This window comes from Aquarana catesbeiana, linkage group LG12, assembly GCF_042186555.1.
Source record: "Aquarana catesbeiana isolate 2022-GZ linkage group LG12, ASM4218655v1, whole genome shotgun sequence".
NCBI lineage: Eukaryota > Metazoa > Chordata > Amphibia > Anura > Ranidae > Aquarana > Aquarana catesbeiana.
Window position 1 is genome coordinate 184,339,101 of NC_133335.1, and position 13,365 is coordinate 184,352,465.

Sequence of the window (13,365 nt, forward strand, 5' to 3'; positions counted from 1 at the left end):
CTGTGTGATGTGATGTATACTGTGTGATGCATTATGTACTGTATTGTATACTGTATTGTGTACTGTGTGATGTATTGTGTACTGTGTGATGTGATGTATACTGTGTGATGTGATGTATACTGTGTGATGCATTATGTACTGTATTGTATACTGTATTGTGTACTGTGCTGTGTGATGTATTATGTACTGTGTGATGTGATGTGTACTGTGTGATGTATTGTGTACTGTGTGATGTGATGTGTACTGTGTGATGTATTGTGTACTGTGTGATGTGATGTATACTGTGTGATGTGATGTGTACTGTGTGATGTATTGTGTACTGTGTGATGTGATGTGTACTGTGTGATGTATTGTGTACTGTGTGATGTGATGTATACTGTGTGATGTGATGTGTACTGTGTGATGTATTGTGTACTGTGTGATGTATTGTGTACTGTGTGATGTGATGTATTGTGTACTGTGTGATGTGATGTGTACTGTGTGATGTATTGTGTACTGTGTGATGTATTGTGTACTGTGTGATGTGATGTATACTGTGTGATGTGATGTGTACTGTGTGATGCATTATGTACTGTATTGTATACTGTATTGTGTACTGTGCTGTGTGATGTATTGTGTACTGTGTGATGTGATGTATACTGTGTGATGTGATGTATACTGTGTGATGTGATGAGTACTGTGTGATGTACTGTGTGATGTATTGTGTACTATGCCGTGTGATGTATTTTGTACAGTGCGTACTGTGCAGTGTGATGTATTTTGTACAATGTGTAGTGTGTGATGTGTTGTGATAGGCAGACAGGGAGGGTGTCTCCTTGTGTCCTGTGTGTTGTCGTGTATATTGTCTACAGTGTGTACTGTATGATGTAAACTGTTGATGTGTTGTGTACTGTATTGTGTACTGTGTGATGTGTACTGTATTGTGTACTGTGCGATGTATTGTGTACTGTGTGATGTATTGTGTACTGTGTGATGTATTATGTACTGTGTGATGTGATGTGTACTGTGTGATGTGTGATGTATTGTGTACTGTGTGATGTGATGTGTACTGTGTGATGTATTGTGTACTGTGTGATGTATTATGTACTGTGTGATGTGATGTGTACTGTGTGATGTATTGTGTACTGTGTGATGTATTATGTACTGTGTGATGTGATGTGTACTGTGTGATGTATTGTGTACTGTGTGATGTGATGTATTGTGTACTGTGTGATGTATTGTGTACTGTGTGATGTGATGTATACTGTGTGATGCATTATGTACTGTATTGTGTACTGTGCGATGTATTATGTACTGTGTGATGTGATGAGTACTGTGTGATGTATTGTGTACTGTGTGATGTGATGTATACTGTGTGATGCATTATGTACTGTATTGTGTACTGTATTGTGTACTGTGCGATGTATTATGTACTGTGTGATGTGATGTGTACTGTGTGATGTATTGTGTACTGTGTGATGTGATGTATTGTGTACTGTGTGATGTATTGTGTACTGTGTGATGTGATGTGTACTGTGTGATGTGATGTGTACTGTGTGATGCATTATGTACTGTATTGTGTATTGTATTGTGTACTGTGCGATGTATTATGTACTGTGTGATGTGATGAGTACTGTGTGATGTATTGTGTACTGTGTGATGTGATGTGTACTGTGCAGTGTGATGTGGAGTGTGATGTATTGTGTACTATGCCGTGTGATGTATTTGTACAGTGCGTACTGTGCAGTGTGATGTATTGTGTACAATATGTAGTGTGTGATGTGTTGTGATAGGCAGGGTGTCTCCCTTGTGTCCTGTGTGTTGTCGTTTATATTGTCTACAGTGTGTACTGTATGATGTAAACTGTTGATGTGTTGTGTACTGTGTGATGTGTTGTGTACTGTATGATGTATACTGTGTGGTGTGCTGTGTACTGTATGATGTGTTGTGTACTTTGTTATGTGTTGTGTACTGTATGTTTTGTACTGTGTGATGTGTTGTGTATGATGTGTACTGTATGCTGTGTTGTGTACTGTATGTTGTGTATGGTATGTTGTGTCTTGTGTGATGTGTTGTGTACTGTATGATGTGTTGTATGATGTGTACTGTGCAGTGTGATGTATTGTGTACAATGTGTAGTGTGTGATGTGATAGGCGGGCTCCGTTTAGTGTAGTGTACAGTGTGATCGATGTATTGTGTACAATGTGATAGGCGGTCGGGAAGTCAGTCTCCCCCGTTCCCTGTAATTTGCAGTCAGTAGATCGGCGCTCCCCCCGGTCAGTGTACGGTGCGGTCGGTAGATCGATGTGCTCGGCGCTCCCCCCGGTCAGTGTACGGTGATAAATCCGCCCCTCCTCCTCGGTGTGTTGGGGGGTAGATGGGATCCACCCCCGGGGGCTCGGAGCTCTTCCCACACTGGATCCCCCGGGGAATCCGGCTCCATGAGACTTTAATCAGCACAGCAGCTGCTTCCTGCCATTATCCTATTAAACAGTCAGGCTGAGCCGCACACACAACGCTCCGCTCCTCACCTCCCTCCCTAAGCCGGGCCCACCCCGGGATGTGACCGCTCCGCCGCCCGGCCAACTCTGCAGGGGGCCAGGTAAGTTGTGGCCGGAGATCGGGGGGCGCTCCCTCCATAGCCGGCCCGGGGGAGGGTACAATGCCCTGGGCTGAGCTGGGAAGACTAGAGCGAGGGGGAGGCGTCTGTTTCCCCTAGCAACGGCCAGCATTCTTTATTTACCAATGCAAAGGGAGAATCTGTTGCCCCTAGCAACCAACCATCCTTCTTCATTTACCAGCATAGGTCAGACATTGAAACCTGATTGGTTGCTACAAGCAACTGCTTTACTTTGATTGGTTGCTACAAGCAACTGCTTTACTTTGATTGGTTGCTACAAGCAACTGTTTTATTTCGATTGGTTGCTACAAGCAACTGCTCCAGTCTTGCTGGAAGGGCTGTCAGCTGCTCCATGCACAGCCCCTTCATATCCAGGGAGTGATCGGTGACAGCAGCATCCTCCTCCCAGCCAGACATGGGGAGCCTGGGCTAGGATTCCTAGGGAGAAGTCTTGGAAGATGCTGTTTTGGTAATTCTCCATTTTTCTATATATAATATACATGCAGCCTCTTTAGTGGGAAGGGAAGAGTGAGGTCAGAGCTGAGATTAGCGTTGTGTATGTCACCGCCATGCAAATCTAGTAAACCCAGCAGAGTTTCTGAACAGGCGTGGTGCAAGTCATCTCTGATCCTCATCATTGGCCTCCTTCACACAATACACATTCATTCCTATAGTGTTCAATGATGACTTGCAGAAAATCAAATCTTCTTGTTTGCAGGGCTTGCTGTGCACTAATGGGCATTTAATTGGCACTGCCCATCCCATTGTGAACAATCAGAGATCTCCATGGACAGAATGAATACAGAACGGCTGTAACATGAAATGTGCTCTGATGGCTTTTTTTTTTTTTTTTTTTTTACAGATGTATTGATCAGTTTTTTACTTTTGTATTTTTTTCTTTCCCAGGTGCCCCCGCCACAGGACTGGGACGGGTCAAGCATGTCGGCCCTGGAGGGTGCCCCACCGGCACCCCCACACTTACACCCCAGCAGGACGCTGACGCTGCGCGGGCTTCGTGGGCATACAGCAGAGAGCAGCGGTCAGGGGACCGTCACCGACTGCAAGAAAGTTCACAACTCGCTGAATAAAGTGACCGCGTGTTACCGGCAACTGGTATTGTGTGTTGGGGGGACGTCAGACTGCACTCGACTGCGAGAGGAGCTGGAGGAGAGCAGAAAGAAAGCATTTGAACTGAGCACCGGTGAGTGGGGCAGCTTTTCTCAACCGCTATACCCCCCCAAACAACCCTTGAAGTCTTTTTCATGTTTTGGGGAACTTCTGATAGAACCAGTATGTTGGGGTCAGTGAGAAAAATACCCCTCACAGTGGGGAAAATACACCATACATTGATGGTCAGTGGGAAAAATTATCACCTTACATTGGTGGTCAGTGGGAAGAATCCCCCCCCCACACCCCTTATGTTGGTAGTCAGTGGGAAAAATACCCTTTACGTTGGTGGTCAGTGGGAAAAATACCCTTTACGTTGGTGGTCAGTGGGAAAAATACCCTTTACGTTGGTGGTCAGTGGGAAAAATACCCTTTACGTTGGTGGTCAGTGGGAAAAATACCCTTTACGTTGGTGGTCAGTGGGAAAATGCACCTTGGATGGTGGTCAGTGAAAAAATACCACCTTGTGGTGGTCAGTGGGAAAGCTACCACTTTACAGTGGTGGTCAGTGGTAAAGCTACCACTTTACGGTGGTGGTCAGTGGGGAGAAATACGCCATACATTGGTGGTCAGTGGGGAAAATATCACCTTACAGTGGTGGTCAGTGGGAAAATACCCCTTGCATTGGTGGTCAGTGGGGAAAATACCCCTTGCATTGGTGGTCAGTGGGGAAAATACCCCTTGCATTGGTGGTCAGTAGGAAAAATACCCCTTGCATTGGTGGTCAGTTGGAAAAATACCCCTTGCATTGGTGGTCAGTTGGAAAAATACCCCTTGCATTGGTGGTCAGTAGGAAAAATGCACCTTGCATTGGTGGTCAGTAGGAAAAATGCACCTTGCATTGGTGGTCAGTAGGAAAAATGCACCTTGCATTGGTGGTCAGTAGGAAAAATACCCCTTGCATTGGTGGTCAGTAGGAAAAATACCCCTTGCATTGGTGGTCAGTAGGAAAAATACCCCTTGCATTGGTGGTCAGTAGGAAAAATGCACCTTGCATTGGTGGTCATTTGGGGAAAAATACCCCTCACGGTGGTGGTCAGTGGAAAAAATACACCATACATTGATGGTCAGTGGGGAAAATATCACCTTACGTTGGTGGTCAGTGGGAAAAATACCACCTTATGATGGTGGTCAGTGGGAGGGAGGAATACCCAATCACTTTGCAAAATGCACAGCCTTCATTTCTTTAGTAAACAACCTCCAGTATGTACCGCACTTTTCTGAGTTGTGATCAACAGCCGGCAATAGGAAATGCAGTACAAATGGCATTCTGCTTTATGCCACATGAAGTAAGAAGCCATTACAGAAATCTTGCTGCCTGACTGTATGACAATCTTCTGGGGTGGTGAGGTGACGAAAGCCCCGTACACACGATCAGATTATCGTACAATCGCTTTTAAATCTGTATTTTTTTTTGTACGACATTCTGATCATTAGTGCACAGCTTTCGTCCAAAATTTTCCGAAGGGACAAACCCGAAAAGTTTTCTCGTACAATACCAGATCGTATGATTTTTGCTTAATTAGTACAGTTGTCCGAAAATACAATACAATACATGACATCCCTTCTGAATTTTTATTTTGTCGTACAACAATTTTCGTACCTTAGCGGGTTGAATAAAAAAAAAAACGGACAGCTCAGGTCAGAGCCGCTGTACTAACAATCCGATGTTAGTACAGCTATCTCCCCCACTGAGCTATTGTGTTCTGACAGGGGAATGCCCCCCTGCCAGAACACTCCGGTCAGTGCGCTCAGCCATTGGCTGAGGAGAGTGCTGATTGGCGTCTGGTTTTCCAGCATGCGCGTCCGCACCGCCGTACGCCGATATACGCCCTTAATTTGATGAGGGATATCGTTGTTATGGCAGCAGCTAGCTGCCATAACCCCGGTATCCTCGTGTTCGGCCGTCAGTCCGGTTTCTGATAAAAGTGGTCTCTACGGCGAATTCACCGCAAGATCACTTTTATCGGCGACAGGAGTGGGGCCCCCCCCCCCCTCCCGCCCCACTCCGTTGCACTCCGCCGCTGCCAATGGATCCAGTAAAAAAAAAATTTTAAACGTGCCCCATCCCGCCAAGCTCGTGTGCAGAAGCGAACACATACGCATATGAAAACGGTGTTCAAACCACACATATGAGGTATCGCCGCGATCGGTAGAGCAAGAGCAATAATTCTAGCCCTCGACCTGCTCTGTAACTTAAAACATGCAACCTGTAGAATTTTTTTAAATGTCGCCTATGGAGATTTTTAAGGGTAAAAGTTTGTCGCCATTCCACGAGTGGGCGCAATTTTGAAGCGTGACATGTTGGGTATCAATTTACTCAGCGTAACATTATCTTTCACAATATAAAAAAAAAAAAAATGGGCTGACTTTCCTGTTGTCTTATTTTTTTTTTTTAATTCAAAAAAGTGTATTCTTTTTCCAAAAAAAGTGCGCTTGTAAGACCGCTGCGCAAATACGGTGTGACAGAAAGTATTGCAACGACCGCCTTTTTATTCTCTAGGGTGTTAGAACCCCCAAACATTATACATTTTTTTTTTTTTTTTTTTTTCTTAGTAATTTTCTAGCAAAAAAACCAAAAAAAAACAGTTTTTAACTTGTAAACAACACATCTCAAAAAGAGAAGCCAGCGGATCGCGGCGGGAGGGGGGGAGGGGGCCTCTGCCGCCACTAATAAGTTATCTTGCGGCGAGACCACTTTTATCTGAAAGCTGACCGCCGCACGAAAACGGGGATACCGGGGTTATGGCAGCTAGCTGCTGCCATAACAACGATATCCGCCGGCAAACTTTGGACGTACATCGGCGTGCAGCGGTCGGCAAGTGGTTAAGGAGTGATCCACCACAGATCGCTCTTCAGAGGGCTAACGCTTGTGTAAACAAGCCCTGTGTGTGAATGAGCCCTACAATAATGTTCCAGTAAATCTCATATAACCTCTATTGGATTTTACAGTGTCAGCCCCAATACTGAATATGTAACTTGCTTTTAGGGCCAGTTCACACCACATGCAGTCCAGTGCGTTTTTATTTATTTATTTTTTCTGTATCAAAAACTCATGGAAAGTAGGTTATATGGTTTTTAATGGCATAGTTCGCACCAGTGCTTGCAATTCCAGAAAAAAAAGTAGAACATGCTGCATTTTTCCTGCACTGGAACGCCGTAAAATGCATCAAAAACGCACAGAAGTTAAGAAAAAAAGAGGGGGTAAAATGTGTGAACCGGCCCCTATGCATTTCCAAGCACAACAAAATGCAGCAAATCCTCTTTGTACAGGGACAAAGAATCTGTTCAATGTTTTATGACTAGACAAGGCAGATTTTACTTCTTGTAAAGAGCGGTAAGGCTGACATTACACTTCTGTACTATGAATATGGCGTCTCTCGCGCTGTCACTATCTATACATTTAAATCCTGTAAAACGCCAGACTCATTGTTCCTTCTACAGTTTTCAATGACGAAACCTTTTATAAATCAAATGCTCAAAGACAAAATTGTTTAACATCTATATATTAAAAGTGTACAAGCAATCCACTGTTTTATGGAAATCATTCTTTCAATAAAAAGTAAAATGGGGGGAAAAACAAAACAAAACAAAAAACCTCCTTTGGATAAAAGCATTTGAAGCTGGTCATGAAGCCGTGTTAATCTGTTGTCTTTTGATGATTTATGAGTGGAAGAAGGCTGAGTGCTTATTTCCACTGCGTGCAATGTCATGCATTTTAATGCATTTTCCATCATGTTCAAAATAAATGATAGTTCAAGAACCCGGGGCTCGTTGTCGAAACGCGCATGTGGGTTTCTGATCATCAGAGGCTGGCCCATGGAAATGCGGTGCACTGTGATGAGTTGTCAGGAGTACAGATAAAGAGGAAATGCCTTAAAGATGAACTTCAGTCTCCTCTCACTTGGGGCCTGCACCCCTCCCTTCGGAGCACAATCTTTTTAGTCTGGCAAATATGCCAAAGATCTCTGTCTGGCTTTTAGGTCCATGCTAGGTGGGGAGTTTGGACATGTGTAGAGATCCTGAATGTTAGAATTTCCATACTGGCTCCATGTTTGCGCATGCATGGAAATGCCACGAGTGTGCAGATGTGTTGAAGGACTCTGCTGGGACTCAAAGCTTGTGGCACATCTCTGCACAAAAAAATGATATAGACTTTTTGAGGAGTGTGTGTGATACATATATACTGCATGATTAATCGTCAAGAATCGTTATCACGATTTTTTTTTTTTCCTGTTGCGATCTTGACTAAAGTGTTTCACGATTCTTGCTATGCAAAGAATTCTCTCTGCTCTTCTGAAGCCACAGCCCTCGAAAGAAAGGAAAAAAAAAACGGGCAGTCTGCGAATCTACTGCGGGTTCCCGCATCGCACCGACTCGCATGGCAGTTCACATTGCCATATGTGAACTACTGGGGGGTGTCAATACATTGTTAATGACACCCCAGTTCAGCTTGCATATCGCACTGCGAACTGACAGGTCGGACATGAATCGGACCGCACAGGTGTGAACAGCCATGCGATCTGATTCTGGTTCGAACAAAAAAAAAAGGGTCCTGTGCGTGTTTGGACCGAATGCGGTGTGATTTATATATATCAAAATGAGAATCACAATTTTTTTTTTTTTTGGTTAGAATAAAAAGATCACAATTTTTTTCCCAAAAAATTGCATTTGAAAGACCGCTGCGAAATGAAATTGCATCGCATGTGATGTGAACAGCAGTGCTTTTGAATCACATGCGATGTCTGGCATCGCACCAGTGTGAACCGGGCCTAGACCTTTTTCTGACATTTGTTGGTTTCAAGTTAAAATCATTTTTTTTTTTTTTTGGAAAATTAGAACCCCTAAATATAAATATATAAATAAATAAATATATATATTTATTAGTAGACACCCTAGAGAATAAAATGGTGGTTGTTGCAATATTTTATGTCACACTGTATTTGCGCAGCGGTCTTTCAAATGCAATTTTTTGGGAAAAAATTGTGATCTTTTTATTCTAACCAAAAAAAAAAAATTGTGATTCTCATTTTGATATATATATTCCAAAGACATGCTGGTAGGGTAATTGGCATCTAAATTGGCCCTAGTATATGAATGTGAGTTAGGGACCTTAGATTGTAAGCGCCTTGAGAGTAGGGACCAATGTGAATGTACAATGTATATGTAAAGCGCTGCGTAAATTGATGGCGCTTTATAAGTACCAATAATAATAATATAACACACACTTATCAAAAGTATTGGGACACCTGCCTTTACACACACATGAACTTTAATGGCATCCCAGTCTTATGCCCTGTACACACGGTCGGATTTTCCGACGGAAAATGTGTGATAGGACCTTGTTGTCGGAAATTCTGACCGTGTGTAGGCTCCATCACACATTTTCCATCGGATTTTCCGACACACAGTTTGAGAGCAGGCTATAAAATTTTCCGACAACAAAATCCGTTGTCGGAAATTCCGATCGTGTGTACACAAATCCGACGGACAAAGTGCCACGCATGCTCAGAATAAATAAAGAGATGAAAGCTATTGGCCACTGCCCCGTTTATAGTCCCGACGTACGTGTTTTACGTCACCGTGTTTAGAACGATCGGATTTTCCGACAACTTTGTGTGACCGTGTGTATGCAAGACAAGTTTGAGCCAACATCCGTCTGAAAAAATCCTAGGATTTTGTTGTCGGAATGTCCGAACAAAGTCTGACCGTGTGTACGGGGCATAAGTCCGTAGGTTTCAATATTGAGTTGGTCCACCCTTTGCAGCTATAACAACTACAAATCTTCTATGAAGGCTGTCCACAAGGTTTAGGAGGGTGTCTATGGGAATGTTTGACCATTCTTCCAGAAGTGCATTTGTGAGGTCAGGCGCTGATGTTGGATAAGAAGGCCTGGCTCGCAGTCTCTGCTCTAATTCATCCCAAAGGTGTTCTATCAGGTTGAGGTCAGGACTCTGTGCAAGCCAGTCCAGTTCCTCCACCCCAAACTCGCTCGTCCATGTCTTTATGGACCTTGCTTTGTACACTGTGTGCAGTCATGTTGGAACAGGAAGGGGTCATTCCCAAACTGTTCCCATAAAGTTGGGAGCATGAAATTGTCCAAAATGTCTTGGTATGCTGACTCCTTAAGAGTTCCAACCCCTTAAAGCGGATGTAAACCCCAACTATGAAACAGTTTAAATTCCAGCACGTACTGGAAATGTAACACTCCAATTTGGTTGTGCTCTCAACCAAACTGTCAAACCATCCAATAGCTGGTGTCATAACAGATCGTATGTGCAGCATCATGGCAGTTGTAGATTAAACAGAGGCAAAGATGGCAGCTTCCTTGGCTGAAAACAATAGGGGGGTTTACTTACACTTTAAAAACAACTCCACACCATAATCCCCCCTCCATCAAATGATTTGGACCTTTGCACAAAGTAGAAGGTGACTTCTAACTGGCTGTTTTGTAATTGTTGGCAGAAAAAGACTAGTCTGGCACTGCCTACTCTCAGGGGTTGTCCTGTGGGGTCAAGGGGGCAGAGTTGACTGGCTGTATGCTGACATGAGGTGAGCCAGGAAAGGACATGTTTGGGTTTAATACTGCTTTAACCCTTTTCCACTAGCTGCACACATATATGTGGCCTCTCGGCGGGTGGGCTTTGACACTGAGAGGCCGCATATATGCGGCCCAGCACAGTCGCCAACCAAGACCAGAAAGCTCCCGATGCATACTTGCGATCTGGAACTTTCCGACCATGTGACAGCCAATCACAGTGGGCACATGACCTGAATACCTGCCTCCCGGCATCTGGAATTTCTTAACCGCTTGCGGACTGCGCTATAGCCGAATGACCGCTGCAGAGATAACTCTGGCAGGGCATACGATGACGTCCTCCCAGAATCCTGCTCTCACGCGCCCCTGGGAACAGCCATGACCGCCGGGTCCATCATGGTAAATGGCCACTTAGAGCGGGCGTTTACCGCGTGATCGCTCCATCAAGTGACGGAGCGATCACTTGTAAACAAACCGGCGTCACGTGCAGTGCCTCTCTCCCCTCCCCGTACCTATTGGTACAGGGGGAGGTGAGAGAGTAGTGGCAGCAGCACTGTGGGCTGGATCTGTAGTGCCCACAACGCTGATATGTGCCCATTCCAGCCATCCATCCATGCTCAGCATACTCATCCATCCATCCATCCATACTCAGCATACTCATACATCCATGCTCAGCCATCCATCCTCAGCATACTCATTCATCTATCCATCCATCCTCAGCATACTCATCCATTAAGTGCCCAGTGGGTAAGTAGTTAAAGGGCTGGGAGGCGGCGGCAGGAAGGGGTTAAAGTGAACCTTGTACTAAAATGCAAGGTCCACCTATTACATCAGGCCACGCCCTCTATTTTTAATCGCTGCATGGAAGCTGTAAAAAAAAACAAACCCCACACCTTTCAGTACATCTAGCAGCACAGTGATGATGTCACTACTACTTTTACAAAGTAATCTCTGAATTTGCAAAGGTATATGGTGCACACAAAGTGGATTTACATCATATGTGACTATCAAGAAATCTATTTAAACGCATTTTTTGTGCCTGGAGTTCAGCTTTGGTGAAATTAATGAAAACACTATAATAAATCAGACTAGCATATTCACAAAAAATTTATATGATCAAGACCTGTTCTGTATATATTTGTAGTGTTGAATATATTCTAAAACAATTTGTAATTTTGTGTATTTCTTTATTAAAAGATCTGAGGAACACACTGATGGTCTTGCTGATGGAACAAGAGGTGACTCAAGAGGATAGGGTGGAACTTGAACGAATCTGGGTACTCTTCCTTTCCACACTAGAGTTTTTCCAGCAGGACCTGTGTAAAGCTCATCATCTTTGCCAACTCTTTCCTCTGCATGGCCGACGCAAGAGACTAGTTAATACTGGGGTCATTGGTAAAACCTCTGAAGTGGCCTACAGGGCTCGCAACATCAAGTCACCGAGCACAAGAGTAAAAGAAAATCCACAGCGAGGGGAGAGGCCCTGCTCTCCAGACCTGGCAGGTCAGATCGAACATGTAGAAAGAATGCTACATGATATGCAAATGAAAGTCAGCATTCCAATATGGACAGTGGAGGCCACCGAGGAGGCCTGGGCAGAAGTCAGTTCAACCTGCGATCTGGATGACTGCTCTGATAATGAGATCCTGGCTGGAGAAGACATATCCAGTAGAGGATGTTGTGCCCAGCGGCAATCATTAGCTCGGCCTCTTTGTATGGTCTCATAATGAACACATAGCACTTGAATTAAGGAACAAAAGCTGCACTGCACAGCTCTGAAACATGGAGAGAAGGGAAAAACAGAAAACTCTTGAACGATTTAGTACTTTACTTGAACCTTTGTTTTAGATGGTTCCTGCCATGTCTTTTCAGTAAACACATTGTGTAAGAGGTTACATCAGAGAAGAGTTTCTGTATTTCAGTATAATTTGCTAGAATTATAAGAGACATATATGTACTTGTTTTCAGACTGGCCTGTGCATCATCAGTGGTCCTAACAACAAGCTGAATAATCAGCAGTCCACTGCCACATATCCTCAGGTATTGACACTTGCTGGCATTCAAGACTGTGAACCCAACTGTCATGGACTGTATCTACAGAACATTGGAAAACTCAGTTGAGAACAGTTGGGTGTTACATGATCCAAGGTGCAACTACTGGCATTGCCACTGTTCTGGGGCCTGGAGAGTGAAAGGGGGCCCCCAAAAAAAGATCCTGTGAGTAAGCAGGTTCTCAGCTGTTCCGGTATGCTACTGAAATCATAGTTATGGCTGCTTACTTGTGATAGAATCTATGGGGTTGGGTCTCTTTCAGCTGAGGACAATCAAAGAATTACAATGGATGTTACATGCTATCATATGCAGCAGTGCGTAAGGGCATAATCACCAAAACCTTGAACTCATTTTGTTTTTATACATTAATCATAGCAAGCTGAATAACTTAATCCATTTGAGACCTGCATGGAGTCTTCCTCAGGGTCCAACAAATACTTCCAGGAAGCAACAGACTTTTTCCTCCATCCTTATTCATCATCCCACTTTCAGAGTATTTGGTCTTTCAGATTCATGTCAAACATCCTGCATGTCATGTGAATATCATCATTACTGCTATTGTATCAAATCAGGCAGTTTGCATCAACACTGTATGATATGGGTCTCGTATTTTCATTGTCTGAAGGCAGTTGACAAATGGTTTTGTGTTCCAAGCTAGGATTATATACCCATGATCAAAGCATGACCATGTTGGCTTTGCAGGCTCTGATTTCTTTTTCAAACTGGTGGGTCAACTGATAATGATCTCACACCAAAGATCTTTGCTGGTCAGGAGTTTACACAATTCACCTGGCATGAATCTCTGTTGTGACATTCATTCAGAAGAGTTGAATAATGTTTTGGGTCTGTAACAGATCATTGCATGTGGATTATCTGAAACCGTTCTGAAAAAAGATTTAGCCTTTAAGGCCAAGACTGGGTCTGGTACCTATATTTGTCAAGTTCGGTTTATGACAATCAAACTAGAACCCTTCCTAGTCAGATATTTTATTGGGCAATGATAAAACA

At 43.8% G+C, this 13,365-nt stretch overlaps 1 protein-coding gene across 2 annotated transcripts; it reads left to right on the forward strand.

The window, feature by feature from the left end:
* The first annotated feature begins 2,250 nt into the window (after positions 1-2,250).
* Positions 2,251-12,950, forward strand: LOC141113267 (regulator of G-protein signaling 9-binding protein-like). 2 transcript variants are annotated; one of them, XM_073606290.1, is made up of 3 exons: positions 2,251-2,582; positions 3,507-3,801; positions 11,503-12,950. In XM_073606290.1, exons 2-3 carry the CDS (start codon positions 3,540-3,542, stop codon positions 12,030-12,032), a joined length of 792 nt encoding a protein of 263 aa, XP_073462391.1. In that variant the 5' UTR covers positions 2,251-2,582; positions 3,507-3,539; the 3' UTR covers positions 12,033-12,950. The 2 variants fall into 2 exon arrangements, with proteins under 2 accessions (XP_073462391.1, XP_073462390.1); XM_073606289.1 differs by lacking the exon at positions 2,251-2,582 and adding an exon at positions 2,915-3,069.
* The last annotated feature ends 415 nt before the right edge of the window (positions 12,951-13,365 follow it).